The sequence below is a fragment of the Olea europaea genome, unplaced genomic scaffold, assembly GCF_002742605.1.
Source record: "Olea europaea var. sylvestris unplaced genomic scaffold, O_europaea_v1 scaffold1223, whole genome shotgun sequence".
Classification (NCBI taxonomy): domain Eukaryota; kingdom Viridiplantae; phylum Streptophyta; class Magnoliopsida; order Lamiales; family Oleaceae; genus Olea; species Olea europaea.
Window position 1 is genome coordinate 91,706 of NW_019229658.1, and position 23,783 is coordinate 115,488.

The 23,783-nt window shown below is 35.3% G+C and overlaps 2 protein-coding genes across 2 annotated transcripts; one reads left to right on the forward strand and one right to left on the reverse strand.

Moving 5' to 3' along the window:
* The first annotated feature begins 12,211 nt into the window (after positions 1-12,211).
* Positions 12,212-17,078, forward strand: LOC111374246 (dnaJ homolog subfamily B member 13-like). Its single transcript, XM_022996897.1, has 2 exons — positions 12,212-13,020; positions 16,338-17,078. Exons 1-2 carry the CDS (start codon positions 12,425-12,427, stop codon positions 16,783-16,785), a joined length of 1,044 nt encoding a protein of 347 aa, XP_022852665.1. The 5' UTR covers positions 12,212-12,424; the 3' UTR covers positions 16,786-17,078.
* Positions 17,079-20,289: 3,211 nt separating this feature from the next.
* Positions 20,290-23,642, reverse strand: LOC111374247 (disease resistance protein RPM1-like). The gene has a single exon (XM_022996898.1). The coding sequence runs from the start codon at positions 23,466-23,468 to the stop codon at positions 20,625-20,627; it is 2,844 nt and encodes a 947-aa protein (XP_022852666.1). The 5' UTR covers positions 23,469-23,642; the 3' UTR covers positions 20,290-20,624.
* Between the last annotated feature and the right edge of the window lie 141 nt (positions 23,643-23,783).

The following is a 23,783-nucleotide window of genomic DNA, read 5'->3' on the forward strand; positions in this document are numbered from 1 at the left end:
TTTTAAAAACAAAAAATATATATATATATATTTTTTTTTTTTTTTTTTTTTTTTGGGTGCAAATAGAATGTTAATAACTTTTCTTAGAAATTTTTGTGTGTTCTAGCATGGCCCCTGCCCCTACTAGTCGTTCTCAAGCCCATGAAGAAACATCTGAAATTCAATTAGAAGGGTCAGGTAATAACAATGCAACATGTAAGACCCCTATGACAATGGAGGCTTTCATGTAAGCATTGGCTATATTTGGACAAAATAATCAAATCGGGAGAAATGATCGAACCCAAGAACAAGGAAAGATTTTAGAGTTTAGAAGCTATATCCACCATCATTTGCTGGTACCGTTGATCATCTGGAAGCTGAAAAATGGTTAATCGAAATTCAGAAAGCATTCTCGATTATGAGCTGTTCAGTTTTGCTGCCCACATGCTCCAAGGAGAATATAGTAGTGTTAATGAAATCGGATTGTTGCATACCATATATGTAGTTTAGATACCGATTTTAAGTATACCGTATATGTAATATATCATATCTATATATCGTATTTGCAGATAGCTTACCGTATATACAGTTTATCATATTTGCAACTTACCGTATTTGTAGACAGCTTACTGTATTTTGCAGCTTACCGTATATGTAGCCTATCGTATTTGCACATATTTTCTTTACCCTTTTCATATATACCGTATTTTCATATATCATATTTTTACTTATACATAGAAATACCGTATATATAATATACATATACCGAATTGCATTTACCAACTGTTAACAAAAAAATTCAGATAATTTTTTTTCTATTTTTATTTCTAACATAAATATAAAACAAGTAAAACTACAAAATATATGAATCTAGTAAATTGCAAACATGTAAATCGCTAAATAAATAAATAATCGTAAGAATAAATTGCAAATATGTAAATTGCAGAAGATAAATAAAATTTCAACTCAAGGTCTGTACGAGCATAGTTCTTTAAAACATTTTATCTCCCTCATCGTAAGTGCTTGAAAATTAATCTGAGCGTCTGTTTCCCAGAATACAACGATGATGATAGAATCTGAGCACTGTAGAAACTACTCCGGCGAGCTGAGTTTGTATCGAACAATATCACCACCAAGATGACGCTGAAAATGCAACATATTATGTATGCAGACAACACTAATTTGACAGATTTCGTGTGTATGCAATTTCTCGTGGTTAGAATTGCCAGAAAATGAGACTTATATATATAAGATTAAATCTACTTATTAACTCCATAGCAATAAACACTAGTGTTACTTCAATTTTTGGGAGTTTTGACAGTTTTTCGGAAACTCAAAGGTCAGTTGAAGAAAGCAAAAAATTACAAAATGTGGACACTCTAAACGGGCCAATTTTTGCTCCGTTCGGTCCAACATTAGTGTAACCAGGTCATGCCTGCACACAAGTTCAAGGTTCGAAGGCAATTTCGGTCAATAATTTGTACTCCCTGCGCGTGCACGTGGAGAGAGCCTCTATACTACACATGATTACACCATTCCAATGTGCACTCTTATATAAAGTGGTTAATACTTTCTTCATTTTTGTATGTGGGACTAGATTTATTTCCTACATAAACTATCTTCCAATGGTCATCTTTGAGCTCCAATTTCTCATTTATCCATTCATTAATTTTGGTAAATAAATACATGACTTCAATGCTCTCATGGAGGAGAACAATGATCAACTTCGATCTTTCAAATTTGACCGAGTCCTACACAAATTTTATGCTAAAATCATCCATTAACCATTTTTTTCAACAATCCCCCACATGAATAAAAATTGGTAGAGACATGAGACCGTGAGATACTAGACTTGGTGACTGTGAGACACAAGACTAGGTGATAAAGTTCAACGATTGAAGCATGCATATGATAGGTATGTATTACCCTTTGAACCTTCCTTTGTGAAAGTATATTTACTTTACTATCTGACTAGTATACATGTTGTCCTTTAACTGTTTTGCCATTTATGTAAACGATACATGATTCTTTCTAACACAATTCAGTTCTCATTATTATGTTCGTTTTGACCATGAACATATGCCTGATTTTGTGAGAGTTCTTAAGAACTAAACCCTACACAATTCTCTTAGAAGCGACCCCATTTTCTCTCTCACATAGGTGATTTCTTATTACAAGTAACTCGCATTACTTGGCTCGATTTTCGATGCATAAGAATAATTAAAAGCCTATTGCTTATCCTTCATCCTTACGACATCACTATTACATCATAAGAATAGACAGGAGGAAACACCCCCACAGTGATTTTATTAAGTCTTCACAATTAGGTTGTCCCTTTAAACCTAGATCTTGGAATCTCCAGTCAACTAGGTTGGGTTTTCTTTGTAATGACTTATCCATTCAAGGGTTTAAGTCACATTCCTTTCTATGACTTTCCAACTAACTCTCTATTTAACCCTTTGGTTAGCGGATCCGCAATGTTATCTTTTGACCTTACATAGTCAATAGTGATAACTCCAGTTGAGAATAGTTATCTTATGGTATTGTGTCTTCGACGTATATGTCTAGACTTACCATTGTATATGTTACTCTGTGCCCTTCCTATTGCTGATTGAGTATTGCAATATATGCAAATCGCTGGCACATGTTTTGACCATCTTGGAATATCCTCTAAGAAGTTGTACAATCATTCGGCCTCTTCACCACATTTATCTAGAGCTATAAACTCAGATTCCATCATAGATCTGATTATAACTGTTTGCTTAGAGGATTTCCACGATATGGCAGTACCTCCCAATATGAACACAAATTCACTGGTGGATTTTGAGTCTTTTATATCAGATATCCAATTAGCATCACTGTATCTTTCAATGACCGCTGGATATCTGGTATAATGTTGTCCATAGTCATGAGTATATCTTAAGTACCTTAGTACTTTTACTATTCATTTCCAGTGATTAGGTCCTGGATTACTCGTGTATCTACTCAGTTTACTGACTGTGTAAGCTATGTCTGGTCTTATACAACTCATCAAGTACATTAGACTTTCAATAACTCTCGAGTATTCTACTTGAGAGACACTTTTACCTTTACTTTTAGATAGATGTTGACTTCTATCGATCGGTGTTTTAGCCAAGCTAGTATCATCCTTATTGAACTTTTTCAAAATTTTGTCCACATAATGTGACTGACTTAAAACCAGCCCATCTGATGTTCTTGAGATTTTGACTCCAAGTATAACATCAACTAAACCCATATCTTTCATGTCAAATCTCAAATTCAATATATTTTTAGTGGATTCTATCATCTTATTGTCACTGCCAACAATAAGCATGTGGTCAACGTAAAGACATAAAATGATATAATCATCTTTAGTGTCTTTGATGTAAACACATTTGTTATATTCATTGATTTTAAATCCACTCTCTATCATGACATTATCAAATTTTTCATGCCATTGTTTGGGTGCTTGTTTCAAGCAATATAGCGAATTCACCAATTTACAAACTTTCTTTTCCTGCCCTGGTGATGAAAACCCCTCGAGTTGTTCTATATAAATTTCTTATTCTAAATCTCCATTTAGAAAAGCAGTTTTAACATCCATTTAATGTACTTTAAGATTTTGCAAAGCGACAATCGCAAGTATCAATCTAATAAACGTTATTCTCGTCACTGGAGAATACATATCAAAGTAATCAAGACATTCCCTTTGTTTGTAACTTTTTATTACTAACCTGACCTTGTACTTTTCGATAGTTCCATCTGCTCTCATTTTCCGTTTGAAAATCCATTTATAGCCTAGTGGTTTGCTTCCTGAAGGAAGATCCACTAGCTCCCACGTATGATTTTGTAGTATGAAATCTATTTCACTTTTAATGCCTCCTTCAATTAAGGTCCTTCCGAGGAATTCACAGCCTCTTAATAACTTTAAGGTTCACTTTCTAGCATACAAGTCAGGAAATCATGACCATACGATTTTTTTGTCCTTTTCCGTTTGCTACGTCTAACCTCAGTCTCCATTTCTAGTTCTTTGTCATGACTATTTTCAGTCATAGTATCATATGTTCGTTTGGATGAGTATGCTTCCACTTTGGACTTGTAATGAAATATATGTTCAAAGAATGAAGCATTTTTTTATTCCAATATCGTGTCTGTGTATATCTAAAATTTTAGAATATACACAAGAAACCGATAAGCACTACTATTGTGTGCATAGCCAATGAAGATGCAATCTACTATTTTGGCCCTATCCTTACCTTCTTTGGTGTTGGAATGACCACTTTAGCAAGACACCTCCACACTCGTAAGTATTTATAGGAAGATTTTATTCTTTTCTATAACTCATAAGGGGTCTTTTCCATTTTATTTCAGGTACCTTATTTAAAAGGTAATTTGCTGATAGCACAACTTCCCCCCCACATGTTCTGAGGTAACCCAGAACTTACTAGCATTGCATTAATCATTTCTTTTAAAGTACGATTTTTTCGTTCAGCAACATCGTTTTGTTACGGTGAGTAAGGTACGGTGGTTTCATATATGATTTCGTGTTGTGTATAGAATTCTGCAAATGGTGTTTCATACTCACCACCTTGATCTCTTCTTAACACCTTAATTTTATTATTAAGTTGAGTTTCAACTTCATTCTTATAGAGAACAAATTTCTCTGTAACTTCATCTTTACTTTTTAGCAAATACACATAACAGTATTTGGTACTATTGTCGACAAAAGTAATGAAATACTTGTTGCGACCTCTTATTTGTACGAGTTTTAAATCACATATGTCGCTGTGAATTAAATTAAGTGGTTCTGTGTTCCGTTCAATTGATTTAAACAATGACCTTGTCAATTTTGTCTCAACACAAGTTTCACACTTATGTTTGGAATCAATATGGAACTCGGGTATGCAATTCAAGTTAACTAGTCTACGTAAAATATTATAGTTAACATGTCCTAATCTATCATGCCACAAATTGGAATACTCAAGCAAATAAGTAGAAGAGTTTGCTTTATTCATTTTTTGTTTAACAACCATTACATTTAGTTTAAACATACTGTCGGAAACATATCATTTTTCGACAAACATTTCACTTTTTGACAAAATAACTTTGTCTGACTCTAATACAATGCGAAAACCATGCTTATTCAAAAGCGACCTGGACACTAGGTTCTTGCGAATTTTCGGCACGTATAGCACATTGTTAAGAGCCAGCTCCTTTTTCGAGGTCATCTTCAGAACCACCTTTCCTTGACCATTGATTTCAGAAGTTGCTGAATTTTTCATAAACAACTTCTCTCCATTCTCAATTGCCTCAAATGCAACAAATATCTCCTTATCAGAGCACATATGTCTCGTAGCACCGGTGTCAATCCACCATTCCTTAGGGTTTGAACCCACCATGTTCACCTCGAAAATAACAACTGAGAGATTTAGCTCCGACACAGAACTCTTGTTGTCTTCTTCAATTCGAAATCTAACAATTAGTTCTTCGACGTTCATTTTCTTTTGTTTGTGTTTCAAATAATTCTTGAAATCTTTTTATGCGGGGGCAATTTTTCAATATTGCAGCCACTTGAAAAGTTTCACTCAAAATCATCCATTCGACATGAATTTTATAAAGAATCACTTGGAATTCTTGCACTTGACTGATAACTGTTTTGAAATCCGCCATTTTATAGTCTAGGAATCTGCCGACAATAAACTTTTTAGCTCCGACATCCTCAATTTTATATTTTCGGTCCAAAGAGTCCCACAACTCTTTAGCAGTTTTCATAGTACTATACACATTGTATAGCGTGTCTACGAAGCTATTCATAATATAGTTTCGGCACAAAAAGTTCGAATGGTTCCAAGCATCAAGTGCAGTAATTGCTTGAACATCTCTCTCACCCTCATTGAGTTTTGAAGCAGTCTCAGTCAATAATCTCGCAAGATTCAAAGTGGTCAGATAAAATAACATTTTCTACTATCACCTTTTGAAATTCAAGTTATTGAATTTCTCCGATATTTCTTTATGATTAACCGGAACACTAACGATATGGCCAGTTGTTGGAGCCACAGTTTGACTCACAACGTGACTTGACAATTTAGCCACAGTTTGAGCTACAACAGAGTTTGGCCCTTAAGTCACAGCTGAGTTCATAGCCTGATTTCCAGTTGGCACAATTTGGGTCACATCCATGTTGGTCGATTCAGTTGCCATTTCTGAAAATCAAACAAAAAAATTAGTTTCCAAAATTAACAGTATAAGAAACCAATTTTTTTCTTTTAGGAATCTGTTTTACGTTTGTTGGAATGTACATTTATCGAATTGCATTTACCAACTGTTAGCAAGAAAATTCAGATAATTTTTTTTCTATTTTTATTTTTAACATAAATATAAAACAAGTAAACTGCAAAATATATGAATTTAGTAAATTGCAAACATGTAAATCGCTAAATAAATTAATAATCGTAAGAATAAATTGTAAATATGTAAATTGTAGAAAAATAAAATTTCAACTCGAGGCCTGTGCGAGCACAGTTTTCTTAAAACAGATTCGTTCCCTCACTGTAAGTGCTTGAGAATTAATCCGAGTGTCTATTTCCCAGGACACAATGGTAAGAGTAGAATCCGAGCACTGCAAAAACTATTTCGGCAAACTGAGTTTGTATCGAATAATATCACCACCAAAATGACGCTGAAAATGCAATAGATTATGTATGTAGACAACGCTAATTTGATAGATTTCGTGTGTATGCAGTATTCTCGTGGTTAGAATTGCTGGAAAATAAGACTAATATATATATATGATTAAATCTACCTATTAACTCCTTAGTAATAAACACTAGTGTTGTTTCAATTTATGGGAGTTTTGGCAGTTTTTCGAAAATTCAAAGGTTAGTTGAAGGAAGCAAAAAATTGCAAAACGTGGGCACTCCAAATGGGCCAATTTTTGCTTCGTTCGGTCCGACATTCGTGTACGCAGGTCATGCCCGTACACAAGTTTAAAGTTCGAAGGCAATTTCGGCCAGTGATGTGCACCCCTGCGCGCGCGTGGATTTATTTCCCACATAAACCATCTTCCAATGGTCATTTTTGAGCTCCAATTTCTCATTCATCCATTCATCAATTTTGGCAAATAAATACATGATTTCGATGCTATCACAAAGGAGAACAACGATCAAGTTCGATCTTCCAAATTTGACCAACAGGTCTTACACAAATTTTATGCCAAAATCATCCACTAGCCCATTTTTTCCAACAGGTTCAACGCCAACATGAGGAGGACACTAAACCATTCACCCGGGAGATGTTTAAAGATGCTTTCAATGATAAGTATTTTCCCAAGAGTATTCGCCAGTAGGAAGAAAGATAATTTATTAAGCTGGAGCAGGGAAATTGAATGGTTGCTGAATATGAGTCTGAATTTACTCGTTTGGCAAAGTTTGCTCCGGATTGGTAGCATCAGAAGATATGAGGTCAATGCGATTTGAGAAAGGACTTAAATCTTGCATAAACTAAGCAGTGATATCGTTTGAATTAGCAAATTACAGAGAAGTGGTTAGCAAGTTACTCTTGGTAGAGAAAGAGCAACCCTTAGATAGGGAAGAGAACAAGGCCCAGTCGAGTAGTCACAAATTTCATGGTGGAAATTTGAAGGGATAGATAGATTTGGAAGGATAACAAACAAAAAATGAGCAATGACCAATGTAGTAATAAAGATCATCACCAAAAGAAACATAAAAAAAATATTTACTCAAAATGTGGTAAGGATCATTGTGGTAAGTGTATTCTTGGCATGGGTCTATGCTGTAGATGTGGAAAGCCTAGGCACTTTGCAAATGACTGCAAGGAAAATTCCTTTGCTAACGATAATGAGCATAAGAAGACCACTCAAGCACGAGTATACTTTATGACTAGGAAAGAGGTTAAAGATGCTTCAACAGTGGTGACAGGTATATACATCCCAATTTAAATATTTTATTTATTTATTTTCTATAACATAATTTAATGGTATATATATGTCCCCATTTATGTAGGCACATTGTATGTATGTAATACACCCGCCATAGTCTTGATTGATTATGGGCTACCCATTCTTTCCTTAGTCTAATATTTTTCGAGAAACTAGGAAGGCTACTTACACATTTGGATGAACAATTTTGTGTGTCCACTCCCTCCGAAGCCGTAATGAGTTCGAATGGTGTTATAAGGGATTGTCTGATAGAAGTATGTGGGAATGAACTATTAGTAGATCTTATATTACTAGAGGTTCATGATTTTGATATCATATCAGGAATGGATTGGCTATCAAGGCATTATGCTACAATCGACTGTCATAATAAGAATGTAGTATTTGAACCTCCAAATCTACCCAGCTTTTCTTTTACAGGAACAAAGATAAAGCCCTCTATTCCAATAATAACAACCATGAAGACTCGTCGAATGATAAATAAGGGTTGTATGGCTTATTTGGCTTCAATTATGTAGGTATCAAAATCTAATCTTCTGATTGAGAATATTCCTGTCATTCGAGAATATTCCTGTGATTCAAGAATATTGAGATGTATTTCCAGATGAACTTATCGGTCTACCATCGAATAGGAAAATCAAATTGCCATCGATTTAGTGCTTGGAACAGCCCCAATATCAAATGCACCATATCGAATGGCCCCAGTTGAACTCAAAGAACTCAAGGAGCAACCCTAAGACCTCATGGATAAAGGATTTATTCGGCCTAGCTTCTCGCCATGGGGTGCTTCCGTTCTATTTATAAAGAAGAGAATTGGTTCAATGAGACTATGTATGGACTATCGAGAGTTGAATAAAGTGACAATTAAGAACAAATATCCACTGTCAAGAATTGAAGACTTGTTTGATTAGCTCCAAAGAGCTGGCTATTTTTCCAAAATCGATTTTTGATCCGATTATCACCAACTCAGAATTAGAGAAAAGGACATTCCAAAGACTGCATTTTGTACTCGATATGGGCATTATGAATTTTTAGTGATGTTATTTGGTTTGACTAATGCTCCAACAGCTTTTATGGATATGATATGGGGTTTTATAGAGTACTTAGATCAATTCGTCATAGTTTTTATCGATAACTTAGATCAATTCATCATAGTTTTTATCGATGACATCTTGGTCTATTCTCATTCCAAGGAGGAACATGCATGACATCTTCGACTAGTACTTGAGAAACTCCGAGAGGAGAAACTCTTTGCGAAATTCAAAAAAGTGTGAGTTCTGGTTGGATAGGGTACCATTTTTGGGACACATTGTGTCGAAAGAAGGGATAACTTTTGACCCAGGCAAGGTTGAGGCTATCCAGACCTGGTCGACATCGTCCAAAGTTGGAGAAGTGCGTAATTTTCTTGGGTTAGCTGGTTATTATCGAAGATTCGTTAAAGGGTTTTCTAAAATTTCCTCAACATTGACTTGACTAACCAAGAACATAAAGTTTCAGTGGACATCGGATTGCGAAGAATGCTTCCAAGATTTGAAGAAACGTTTGACTTCAGCACCTATCCTAACAGTTCCAAATGGGAATGAAGGGTTTGTGATCTATAGTGATGCTTCAAAAAAAAGGTCGGGTTGGGTCTTGATGCAGAATGGTAAAGTAGTTGCTTTTGCCTCTAGACAATTAAAGAATATGAAAAGAACTACCCAGCTCATGACCTCGAGTTGGCAGCTGTTGTCTTTGCATTAAAAACCTGAAGGCATTACTTATATGGAGCTAGATGTGAAATTTACTCTGATCACGAAAGCTTGAAATATTTTTTCACACAAAAGGAGCTGAATATGAGGTAGTGTTGATGGTTAGAGCTTGTCAAGGACTATAACTGTGTAATCAACTACCACCCTGGCAAGGCCACTGTGGTAGCTGATGCACTAAATAGAAAAAATTACGATTCTATAACTACCCTACAGACCGTTCAAAAGCCATTGTTGATAGATATTCAAAAGCTTGATTTGGATGAAATCACGATTCATCTGGCATGACTATTAATGTTATCCTTGAAACAAAATTAAAATGATATTATCATGATAGGGAGTTAATATGCATTGCATTATTTTTCTCTTGATCAATGTTTTGTTCTGTTGAATTTTTTCAACAAGATTTTCAACGAGACAACTTTTGTAGCGTATTGAAAAGATTAATATATTTTTTCCCCTTCATTAGGATATGTTCCACACGTTTTTCCTAATAAGGTTTTAACAAGATATATTTTTTGTATGATGAATGTCTATAACATATAAGACATTCACCCTCAAAATAACAACTCTTATATACACAAATCTCTTGAAGAGTTCAACAAGAGTTATTTTTTCGAATTATTATTTTACTACAATTATCAAGTTTTATCCTTCCGGATTTTCTTGAAGACAATGACATACATTGATATACAAGATATGGATCATTTGATACAAAAAATTGAAATTAGTAGGAGTAGCTGTTCTATTTTTCCTTCGACCGAATTTTGTTCCATTGAATTTTCTTCACAAGATTTTAACAATGCAGCATTTATTTTCTTCAAACTACTTTTATTCTTTTTTCCCCATATTTGGCATTTTTGTTCAATCGAGTTTTTGTCAAATAATATTTCAATGAGATAGTTATTGTGTAAATAGTCATATAAGGGGAGTGTTGTAAATATAGTATTATTTATGAATGACTTTTATATCCCTCCAGCACTAGTCATTATTACTATTGTATCCCTTGTAAGTTGTAACCCTAATTCTTTTCTATTAATAAGGATATTTGGTTCATTTCTATTAATACAGATATTTGAACCCTTTTTTGGAAATTTTGCTACATCTTGGGTGGGTTTCAACGGAGAAAGTTATATTTTGAAAGCTAATGCTTATTACACGATGAGTAACTCCTAAAAGTTTGATAAATAAAGAAATTTAAGTGGAATCAAGAAGAGCGGGTAATATTAAGCCATTATTTTAATTTTTTTTATTTACATACTCATTTTTAACTATATATTCATATAATAAAATATTCTCTACGTAAATTTAAAACTTTTTCCTACTTTTTAATTATACATTCTCCAAAAAAATCACTATTCAAAATTCAATTTTACTTAAATAATGATTGTGAATAGGGGCCTGAATTGTTTAAAGACCATTGAAGTTATCAGCATCGTTGGATTTTGTGCCTAACGAACATAATTTGAAGTCCTTTTTTATGAAATAAAAGCAACAATAGAAATAACATGTCTTAATATCGACGTTAGTCGCATAAATATTGATTATAATAGTGAAAACTATGCGATAATTTTATATTCAACATTGACTGGGGAGATCTAAATTACATCTTGATAATACCACTATAATAAATAATAGAGAAATTTCAAGAATGTTGCTTCAAAGAAAGCTAACGAGAAATATCTAAGAAAGTAGAGAAAGTTATGGGCCTGTTTGGGCTCAATTTTTTCACCCAAAAATATTGATTTTTTGACAGTTATTTCACTATTTCAGCCGTTATATTTGACCCAATTTTTTCACCCAAAAAATTGATTTTTTGATCGTTATTTCACTATTCCAGTCGTCATATTTAACTTCTTCTCTCACAGGTGGACCCCACTTTTCTCTTAACGGTTAAAAAATCAATTATCAAAATCACTCCCAAACAGGCTCCTAGCGGTCAAAAAATCAATTATCAAAACCACTTTTCTCATCATTTTTTTAATTAATTTTGAAATGTATAAAAAATTAAAAAGAATCGATTTGTACAACATTCCTTCATCTTTATCTCACTTGACTCTTGTTTTGTTTGGTTCTACTAAAAATAATTTTAAGAAAAATGTGGAACAGTTATTTTTGGAAGAATGTGTAGTTGACAAAATAATAAATAATTTAAAATTTATATGTAATATTATTTTATGAAAAATTTTTAATCTAAAAATTTCTTAAAAAATACAAATTTTCTAAATTGGAGCTGCTTGAACAAAAAATGATCGTAATTCGTAAGGTAGCACCTTCAAGCTTGAACTACAAAGTCAACGGTCAACCCCACCGCCGGCATCTGCACACGAAATGACAAGAGGAATGTGCTATTTGCACAGGGTCCTGTGCACAGGGTGTGAGAGGGGGGGTGGACCCCACAAAAAGTGGGGTCCACCCCCCCTCTCACACCCTGTGCACAGGAGCCTGTGCAAGAAGAAATATCCATGACAAGATCACCCTTTTGTGGCGCCCACTAAATCCGGCCGTAACCTACTTGGCAGTAACCTACTTGCCATTACCACCCCCACGTCGTAACAAATTTTATAATTTTCACACACATTCTTGATTCACCTTTCAAATTCCAGCACGATTTCAATCTTTGCCCTTCCCATTTCTTCATCACCGCTTCGCATACATATATATTTATTGATAATACTCATATATACAAGTATAATAGCATACTTCAGGAGAAAAAGTAAAGAAATTTTGATAAAGAAACCGAGAAATGGGGGTGGATTATTACAACATACTAAAGGTAAATCGGAACGCCAGCGAGGACGACTTGAAGAGGGCCTATAGGCGTTTGGCCATGATTTGGCATCCGGACAAGAATGTGAATAAGATTGAAGCTGAAGCTAAATTCAAGCAAATTTCCGAAGCGTATGATGTTCTAAGCGACCCACAGAAGCGTCAGATCTACGATCTTTATGGAGAGGAGAGTCTCAAATCTGGGCAAGTCCCACGTCCTTCAAGAAGCGCAAGGGCCCACCCGGGTTCTTATTATAATTACGGTAGTAATCAGCAGCATCCGAACCCGAATTTCCGATTCAATCCCAGGAATGCCGACGATATATATGCGGAAGTTTTTGGGGAAAATAGTAGTATTGGAGGCGGTGGGGCGAGAAGGGATGGGAATTTTAGGAGTTCGACGATGAATAGTGGTGGAAGTAGGGAGTATTCAGGGGCTGGCGCTGGTGGTGCAGCAGGAGGGTTTAAGAAGGCACAGCCGGTGGAGAATGTATTGATGTGTAGCTTGGAGGAGTTGTATAAGGGTGCTGCCAAGAAAATGAAGATATCTAGGAATATTCTTGATGGTCACGGGTACGTGCTGCTTTTTCTTTCCCTGATAATTGTTTTCTAATTGTTAGTGTTTCACACTATGGAAGATATCTCCATCACCACCCACACACTCTCGCAAAACAACAAAAGAAGACTGGTGAAGTAAAAAGAAAGAAAATTTAGATTGACTAGATTTTTTTCAAAATCAGCTTGAAGTATCTAATTGTCAGAATCGCTGTTGATAAACGTACTATCTAATTGTAAATATGACTATTTATACTGTATTATAAGGTTAAAACTTGAAAGTAATAGAATTCCTCATTGGCTTGTTGTTGTTCTGCTTTAGTTTGCATTAGCTTTTATGAATATCAATTTAGAGTGTGAGGTTTTAAGTTTTATATTTCAATGATTGTAATGTAGATGATTTCTTCTGTTGAATTAGTGGATTCTAGAAATACTTGCTAGTGATCTGGAGCCTTTGCATTCGTTTGGGGTCTTGTTTGAGCTAGTTGTTTTATCATATACTATATTGTTTGAACTTTCATCTTTAAAGTTATGTTTCGTTTGTTAGTACTTCCAGGATTTTTGTTTTCCAGAAAAAAAACATATGAGTGTTTAAATGTATGATATCTTTAATTGGTCTTTCAAGACGTGACAGATAATAGTAGAATACACCATCTAGGATAGTTTTGGAGTGGCTTTTGCTGGGAAAGCATGTTGTTTCCTTGGATGTCATAGTTATGGAGAAGTTAAGTGGATTGTACACAACTAATCTGGTATACTTTTTCAAAATAAAAATTTGGACTTTTTAAGAGAGTTCAGATGGTACCTTCAAAATAAGGAGATTCCATGTAAGATGGCCTTTGCACAATGTCCCTGCGAGTGTTTGAAATAGTGGATGTATTTATTAACCAGGAACTAGATGATTGAGTTCATCGTTGTTTAGCAACTTTTCTGTTGTTTCCTAGTTCATGGATTACGTTGCACCATATTTTGCTACATGATGTAGTGTTTAGAGATAGATACAGGGTCATTTCATCTTGACATGGGTTCAAGAAAATCATTACAAAAGAGATGACTTTTTTCCTTTCATGCTGATGGTTGTTCTAAAGGGTCTGAGTTTTGAAAGAGTTCTTTGCAGGAACTTACCTTTCAAAAATAGATACTCCCTTCGGAGATATTTGAAACTTAAGTTATATGTAGCAAGATTTTTTATCCTGTAGTCTGTTGTGATATGAAGTTGGACATAATATATGTACATGCACAGAGACGTAATAGATAATACACCTCTAGCTGATACTCTATGTTCACACCTGAAAAGAGAGAAGAAAATTATACTTGTCGGTTCGTCTTCTGCAGTTTGTACAAATAAATTTACTAATGATTCTGGATTTTATTTTCTGGAGTTTTGTCTCTTGTTTCATTGATTTGGGATCGTGGTATTTGACATTATGGATAGATATATGATTTTTCCACTTCCACTGGATCTTCTGAGAAGAATTCGTTCTTTAAGATAAAAGATGGGCCACAATAATACAATATTATCCATGTCCATGGATAAAAAATATTGAATATTTGTTTGGAAGTGGTTCATGACAATGTTAATTTGTTGTATTTGAATACTTCTAAACTAGAGTTAGCAAGTCGTTAAAATTTATCTCTGGGTTTTCTTGCATTAGAGTCACAGTGCAAGTGGTATTAGGAGAGTGTTGGTCTGCACATACCTTTGTGCCCACTTATTTTGTTACAACCAGGGCCTGTTGGCCCAATTTTTCTAGCGCCTCTAAATACCCTTCTATTTAGATTCTCAAGTCTATGTTGCAAGGGAAAGCAAATCTATTAACTCCCTCTAATATAGCTGGGGCTTAATACTCAATCCAAATTCTATATTTAGTGTTCTTTAATTACTGAATCAATGAAAATATCTTCAATAAAGCTAGCTATAAACCTCATATCTTTCTCCAATGAAGTCCAAGAATATTCGGTAAAACATGGAAACTCTGGGTTGTCTTAGTTAAAGTCCAATAAAATCATGCTTCTTTCCACCTTCAGCTTGCACATAGTACTACAAATCACGTGTTTAAGTTAATTTGTTGTATGTTTGGCACTTTGTAATGAGAAATTCATAACATGCCCTGGTCCTCTTTTTTTAATCTATTGATGCTGATCTTTGGCTCCTGTTCCTCCTACCGCCTCTTGTTTTTTGACGTCTCTTTAAAAGTGGTTGTTGCTTTTTGCAATATTGAGTTACTTCAAATATCATGTGCATGTTTAGCAGTTTGGGAAATTTATTAAGTTTCTTATAATTTAAAGTCAAACTCAAACTTAATTTTAACAACATATATACCCACTTATTAACCACACATTTTGTGGGATCCATTACTGTTCATTATAATTTCTATAGTTTCTCCCAAACAAGCATAACGTTCCAAGATAATTTAAAGAATTGTCTTTCTCGCACATTCCATATTTGTTAATTTGAGGGATACATGTTAATTAGATTCTACATTAATGAGATTGATTGTTGGTACTGCCTCTTCTCCTGAGGATCTTTGGCCGAATTTTTCTCAAGGTGTTGCAGAATAAGTATCTTTCACCTATAGAGTTGATCTTTTCCTGTTTCATCTGCTGTTCGATAATAGAAATGCCTGCCCATATTGTAATGTCTTTGTTTAGGTTATTCCCCAAGAATAGGAATGTACCCCAAGAAGTACGGAATGTTCTTTTTGCTCTTTTACAATAGTTCACGTGGTTAATGCCTATATGCCTTGTCCATGGAACTCTCGAACGGTTGAGCAGTAGATCCTTTATCTGGAGGAGTGGAACAAAGTAATGCTTTGGGAATCATGGTTATTAAAAGAAAAGCAGTATATCCCTAGTATTAAAGAATTCCTGTCAATTTATATGTGCTTTTGGTTAACAAAATATTAATGGGGACCATAGGCACCTTGAGGACAAAAGAGGTATTAATATTACTCCTTAAATGCTCTGGTTAATGATATTTGTGAAGCTTTGGTTCATATCTGGAAAAGAACCTACAGCATCTATATTAGAAAAAAATAGATCGATGTAAAGAGTAAAAACCGTACATGCTGCATTGATCGTAAATTTCTCTGCCTTGAACCTCACGGTGTAATGATAATGGCAGAATGGTAAAGCTGTTTTAGAGCATGATCTTTCTAGCAAAAGAAGTTAATGAATTCTTCAAACATTGTTGTAAGGTCAAAGGTTTCCTTATGATTTTTCCTAATTCCACTAGGATATATTACTTTAACAATCCATTTATGCGTTCCCTTTTGATTATATGTCTCTTCAGAAATGTTTGATGCAGTTTTTCTCGTTACTCTATTCTCTTCCAGCAAGCCGCACGTTTTAGAAGAGATCTTAACTATTGATATAAAACCAGGCTGGAAAAAGGGCACAAAAATAACTTTCCCTGAGAAGGGCAACGAAGAACCTGGTGTGATTCCTGCAGATATTATTTTTGTGGTAGATGAAAAGCCTCATCCTGTATATATGAGGGATGGTAACAATTTGGTGGTGAAGCAGGAGGTATCTCTTCTTGAATCTCTTACAGGAAAAAATTTCGAACTGGTGACACTAGATGGAAGGAATATCACAATCCCCGTACTAGAGATTATCAAACCTGGACATGAGGTAGTTGTCCCCTGTGAAGGAATGCCAATTTCCAAAGAACCTAGGAAGAAGGGGAATCTGAAGATCCAAATTGACGTCCGGTACCCAACACGGCTCACTGAAACGCAGAAACATGAACTGCGGAGAGTTTTGGGAGGGAGCTCGCGATAACGTCTTCCAAGTTTTATGCTTGACAACATTAGCAAAGGTGGATAATGCAGGTTTTAGGTGTAAATATGGTACATGCTTGCCATTATAATATGTGAATAGTAGAATGTGTTCTTACTATCCAAGGATGGTCGATTTCTGGTCTTTTTTTGGCGAAGTTCAAATGCCTCTTGCCGAAGAAAGTGGTTATGTATATACACAAGTTCTATGAGATGTAATACCCCTACTGACTGATAGTAGACCCTTCTTTTGTTGCTGGAGATTTTTGTCGATCATATTCTATAATTTTTACCTGAGATTGATGAGTTAAATTTTGCCTGCCAAAAATTGTGGGAAAATTGTGGGAGTGGAGAATATATATAGAGCTAATTTGACCTGCAGAGAGAAATAGATTTTGCAACAGCGATTTTTTTAGAGAATGCGTGGTTAGAAAGTGGAGAAAATTTTTGAATTTACGTGTAAAATTACAGAATTTGTAGTTGAAAAAGAGTTTTGAGGAAAAAATTCATTATTAGAGAATGAGGCTTAAATAGGGCTCATTCTTTTTGTTTAGTTTAGATAAGGAACTTGCATTTTTTTTTTGTAGACGATCATGCGCGGCTACTCAAGTAGCTTATTGCGTATGCTTACACTGTAACACATGGCGTAGAACAACAAATAAATAAGAACGAGATTGAGAAAGAAATATGAAGGGAAGATAAATTTAGAAGATGGAGAGAATATATAGAGAGAAAAGTATGAGTCTCTTTATATGGGATTTAAGCTAGTCTAATTTAAGTAGAAAAATATTAAAAAAATTTATTAAATAAAATTTAATTATGTTTACTAAAATAAGTAAAGAATTTGAAAAATGAACATCTAATAAAATGATTAAAAATCTATTAAGTAAAACAATAATTAAGTTTACTAAAATAAATATCTAATTTGAAAAATAAATTAAGTAATATATCTATTAGGATTCTTATTATTTCTCTCCAACTGAAAGAACTCGACTTTAGCGAGATAAACTGCAATTTCATTCCTTTAAGAGGTGATCTTTTCTCTCAATCATATGTCGGTACTTAACTATTGACAACAACATACTGTTGAACTCATATGAAAAAAGACGATCTTTTTCGTTCATTATGACTGATGGCAAGATTCAAAAAGTAGCATATTGTACAATTCATTCATAAAAGTTTCAATCGGCTCCACATTATGAGGAGCACAAGATACTAGCATAGTAGACTCACGTGCATAAAGAAATGATTGCAACATTGATGATTTGAATGTGTCCCAATAAGGAAACAATTCTACTATAACGAAAATAGAACTTTCATTTAAGCGGAATATTTCCATGTGAGCGAGGACACCAAGCTAGATATTGGAGAATTCGTCTTATTACAAAATCTACATATTTTTCCATCTATTTTTTAATAACTAATAACAATCTAAACGAAGACAATGTAAAAAAATTCTTGCTGACTGATTTATTTTCAATTATTGTTTTTTTCTTTTTCTTTTTTTTTTTTAATTTTGAAAATTAAGAATAATAATGAAAAAACCAATCTTGCTTAAAATTCTACTTAACCGGTGGATAGTTTCAACAGCAACAGAGAATATTTTTCTGGATAAGCAATCACCCCTTGAATGGTATCAATGAACAATATTTTTTAAGGTATTGATATGGTGAGGTGTTGTTTGAGTGTGATTTGTTTATGGATTTGGCAGGCAGCTACAATAAAATCTTTGAATTCGAGCACCAGTTAAAACTTCGCGGAATTTGTTTGGTAAAAGGGAAATGACTTGCTTTGGTACCAAATCAACGCAGAATATAATTGAACAAGAACAAGATTGAGAAACAGAGAGGAGAAAGAGTGGAAGAATAAGGAGACTTCAGAAGGAGAAAAATATTTAATTTGTTCAATTTCAACTTCTAACTATTTCAATGCATAAATTCTTAGTCTAATTTAAGTAGGAAAATACTAAAAAATTTATTATATAAAATCATAATTATGTTTTCTAAGAAAAGTAAACAACTAATAAAATAATTATAGTTACATACTTACATTTCCTAAAATAAGTATATAATTTAAATAATATTTCTACTAGGATTCTCGTCACTTTTCCTTCAGACAACAATTATACAAGTAATATTGTTCCTTCAGCACTTTGTCTCATTTATTTTAGTTCACAATTTCTAACATGGACCATGGTCATGTCTTCTGATGCAGGACACTGAAACGTCATGTTGAATAGGTGGTGAGGTTGAAGGTTCTTTATATATACAGAATTCAGCAAGCTTATACTGTATGAGGAGAACCAATATCTGACGGGTGCAAGTCAAACATTGCTGAGAGTGATCATATTCGTACCATCGCATTAAGCTATTAATAACCCTAAACGCTACCAGTTAAAGATGGACGTCTCAATCTGAAGAAGCGTATGACTAATTTTACTCATTTGTGTCGTTTTCAATCCTTCCTTGGGCTGGAAACGTCCAATCCCCACTTGAAACGCATCACAATGATCTTGTTAGAATTAATAATCCTGCTATATGTCCATATCAGGGGTCAAGATTTAATTGGCAGTTGGACAAAAAACACAGGGCGACCAATTAATGCAGTCTTGCCACCTTTACATTTGTAAAAATTCCTGTACATTTCTCCTGTACAATGAGTTTGATTTTAGAATTATATGTTTATATTAATAAAGTTTTGGGTCCCTTGGATGTACTTATTAGTTTCATTTTACCTTCTAGTCCAAGAAAAGCAGTAGATATTCATCAATTTCATGATTTTAGTTCCTGTTAACTCCTATTTTCTTTCAATGACATGAGCTAATAGTTGTTGTTCAACATATTTACTCCAAAACCCAGTGTAATTTTTGCTGGTTTTTTGAAGTTGTAAGGCTAACTTGTGCTATGCACCTGAATAAAACATAAATTAATTAAATGCTTAACCTAGCATCCTTCTAGCTCATTCTTCTCTGTTGCATCATGCTGTACTATCATCCTGGATGTCGTCAAAAAAATATTAACATTCTTCCAGGTAGACACAACAGTCTTGTCATATTCTTAGTCCTATGGCCAATCTAAGGTACTAGAAATGGGGAGAGCCCTTATAATATAGTTCTCTTTAGCTATAGTTCCGATTTCTCTTTTATCTTGGTCCTATCTCTCGGTTGTTTGTCATCGAGATTTAAAATTAGTTTGAAGTCGGTCATCTTCAAGATTTCTTGTTGCTCATTATGATGGTCTATTTCTAGCAAGAATGCCTCTCATTTGAGAACTCCCACTAGACAAAAATTTTGCAGGTAGTTCTAGCATCTTCATCTTTGATGAAGAGAGGTAGCCGTTTAGGATTTAAACACTTTCTTGATCCTGGTGTTTCAAATAATATTAAAAGCAGCTTCAACCTTAAACACTGATATCCATATCATAATTCTTGCACCAGCAGCCTTAAAAGTGAAGGGAGAAATGAATGAGCGCGGGAGAATGAATCAAGAACACAACCCCGGCACAGCTACTAGAGAAACCCTCAATCCACTCTGAAGAAATGTTTGATTACAAATAGAAGTTGACAAAAGGAAATAAAACCCTAAGCAAACACCCTTTAACGGCATTACAAAAAGAAAAAACCAGACCAGATTCCTACTGAATGCCAACTCCAGTGGCTAGTCCGTTTTAGGTTGAGAATCTACAATATGCAGAGTACAAACATACAGAATATAGAGATTACAAAAAAAATAAAATTCCCATACACCTGAAGAAGATAAAAACTCTCATGTTGGAACAGTAGGATAGAGGAATCAGGTGCCAGGGTTTCAGGGACGCGCTACATTTGAGGCACAAATAGCTTAAATTACAGTGAATTACGCTGATCGTAGGTCCTAATGGCAGTTCTTGGCCTACCAAAGTTCTCCCTTACTTGGTTGTCCTCTAATGGATAGGATTCCCAGACACCATCCCTCCAATAAGTGTAATATACTTGCGGAATGTGTGCAGTTTTATGGTGATCGCCATGCAGCTTCACTATAAATTCATCTGGCATATCGAAAAATTCAAGAACTTTTATATTGATAAGGTTTTCGATTCCAGTTGGAACGCTTTCTAGAAAGTTGCATCGCTGAATTATTAACTTTTCCAAATGAGGCATTGCTCCATCCTCGACTATTACCTCTCTTAGAGGTTCCAACTTGTCAAGATCTAACAGTCTAAGCCTTTGAAACTTTCCTGCCTTGAAACGCAGTTCTTCTCCAACATAGCCCATAAGAAACTCGAGATGGACTAAGTTTGGCAAGTCCTGGAGATACTTGAGTGGGTTGTCTCTTAACCGACTCCACTTGAAAAAAACTTTAACCAAGCTTCTGAGAGATTGTATCCAGTGCGGAAATTTTTCCAAACGCCCTGTTAAATAGAGCCGCTGAATGGACAAAGGGGGAGAAGACATTTGATGCAGATCAAGAATCTCATCCACTGCTGTTGTAGTAATGCTTAATGTGCGAAGATTTTGGAGGTTTTCAATGGATGAACAGAGGGCCATTCCATCATCTGTTCTCAATTTGAGGATACAAAGCCTTCTCAGTTCCTTCATCTTCCCTAGCTCTTTTAATATGCCAGTGCCAGGAGACACATCAACAAATGCGAGTTGGTGTAAGGATGTTAGAGCTCCCATTCCCTTTGGTGGCTTGAAACCAAGTTTAAAATCGAAAGGAAGGTACGAGTATTCCACAGAATGATATACAATGATATGTCTCAGATTTTGAAGTTCTAAGATCTCATCGGGTAGCTCTGTAACAAGAGAGCGCTTAAGATCTAATGTCTCTAGCATTCGAAGGTTTCTGATTGATCTTGGAAGCGATTTAATCTTTGTATGTCTCAACCTCAGATACTTCAAATGAAGGAGTTTGGTGATTGGCTTTGGGAATGATTCTAGAGGGGATCCTGACATATCCAAAACTTTGAGCATTCTAGAGCCATTGAGCAGTTCATGCATTGATGACATGGATTCTGAGTCAGTAGCACTGAATGCAAGTAAAGAACGAAGTTGAGTGCCACACCTTGGAGGTTGAGTTTTAGAACAAGAACCATGGATTGATAAGCGACGAAGTTTGTGGATCCAATCTCTGGTTTGCTCGTTTGCTGTCATCACGAAACTTTGGTCTCTTGATTTCAATACAAGCATCTCCCGGAGAAAGTCGTGGATGCGGCAATGTTTTACACTTCCATCGTCATTGGACCTTACCATAAGGATCATGTTTCTATTGACAAGCTCATTTAGGTAGCCTTCTGCTACTTCTTCCAGCGTTCTTCCTTCTCTAGGTTTCACAAAACCTTCCATTATCCACTGCCGAATCAAGGAATTCTTGATTATCAAATGATCCTCCGGATATATGCTCAAGTATAAGAAACAAGATTTTAGATAATAAGGCAAATCGTTGAAGCTAAGTAACAAGATCAATCTCAGACTCTCCAGCGTATCGTTGCCTTCCAGTTCGGCTCCAAGACTGTTACTAAGCATCACCCAATCATCATATCTCTCGATCTTTGTGGCCAAAACCCCACTGATAGACATGATAGCAAGCGGCAGGCCGGCACACCTCTTCAAGATTTTGTGAGAAATTTCCATCAAATACGGAGGACACGAGCTCAATCGAAATGTCTTCCGACAAAACAGAGTCCATGATTCCTCTTCACTAAGGGGATTCAACATATATACATTCCCAACCGTTCCTGCACTAGCGTGGGAAGCCACAGAAGTAAGACGCGTTGTTATAATGACGCGACTTCCATAAGAGTTGTTCGGCAACGCATATTTAACGGCATTCCACGCTTGAATGCTCCAAACATCATCAAACACAAGCACATACCTCCTTTCCTGCAAGAACTGTTTAATGACTTCCTTCAGCTGATTAATATTCATAGTGTTAGTTCCTTGAGGGACTGCTTGCTTGATTTCATCGAAAAGTTGCTGTACTGTGTCCTTGAGGAGCTCGTCGATCTTGAATAACTGAGAAACGGTTATCCAAGCGTGGCTTTGGAAGTTCCTCTTCACTGCTGGATCGTCGTAAACTTTCTTAACAAGGGTTGTTTTACCCAAACCTCCCATTCCAGCCACTGAAATCACACCGAGTCTCGAACCACCCTCCCCGAGCAATCCCATCAGCTCCTTTTTCCGGCTCTCGATGCCTACAAGCTCAGATTCTTCTACTAGAAGCGCATCTCCTCTCCGATCATATGCCAGGCTGTTGATGACAACTGGATCCAAGCCTTGCTGACTAAACGTATTATTGAACTTGTATCGATATCTCTGATGTCGTTCTGCTATGCCTCTCACCCGATATCTAATGCTCTCAATTTCAGAAGCAATCCCATTATTGAACCTTAATTTCAAAATCCAGTCGAATAACTTACAAACATAAACGTTGGCCATAGAATCCTGACGACGCTGTGTCAAGTGGAAGAATATAAATTTGTCAAGAACATCTTCAGTATCATATGCGACGTCTCGTACTTGCTTAACCCAAACTTTGAGCTCCATGTCAGTATCTTCCATTGCATCAGCAACTCTGAGAAATGCTGACATCCGTTCCAATTCGTCTTTAATGTTTTCTATTCCCTCCTTCACTCCCTTGAGCTCTCTCACCTTTTGTTCCCATATGATTGTAAGCCTGTCTAGAAGATATGTAACGGCACATTCTGCCATTTTCACCTTTTTCAAGTTTACAAGTTACAATGGACAAGACAAAGTTGTGATCAAGAATGCGCGTGAACTCATCGATTTCAATAATAATTTCATCATCGAAATTTTAGTCTTTGCAAGTCTTTCCGTATCGAAAGTAAACGCAAGTTAGTTAACTGAAAAAATAATAAAGAATGACTCTCGTTTACTCTTTTTGACTATGTAACTGTAGTGAATTAAATAAAGAGAAACACGTATCTAATCAGCCTTTGGCTTTATCCATGAACCTCAGTAAGGTGTGAAGTCCCAAAGGGAGGGCCCCGGGGGTGGGGGGGGGGG

Coding starts and splice junctions, on each gene's coding strand:
- LOC111374246 (XM_022996897.1), top strand. CDS start 12,425: ATGGGGGTGGATTATTACAACATACTAAAGGTAAATCGGAACGCCAGC. Junction 13,021..16,337: donor AATATTCTTGATGGTCACGG/GTACGTGCTGCT, acceptor ATTCTCTTCCAG/CAAGCCGCACGTTTTAGAAG.
- LOC111374247 (XM_022996898.1), bottom strand. CDS start 23,468: ATGGCAGAATGTGCCGTTACATATCTTCTAGACAGGCTTACAATCATA.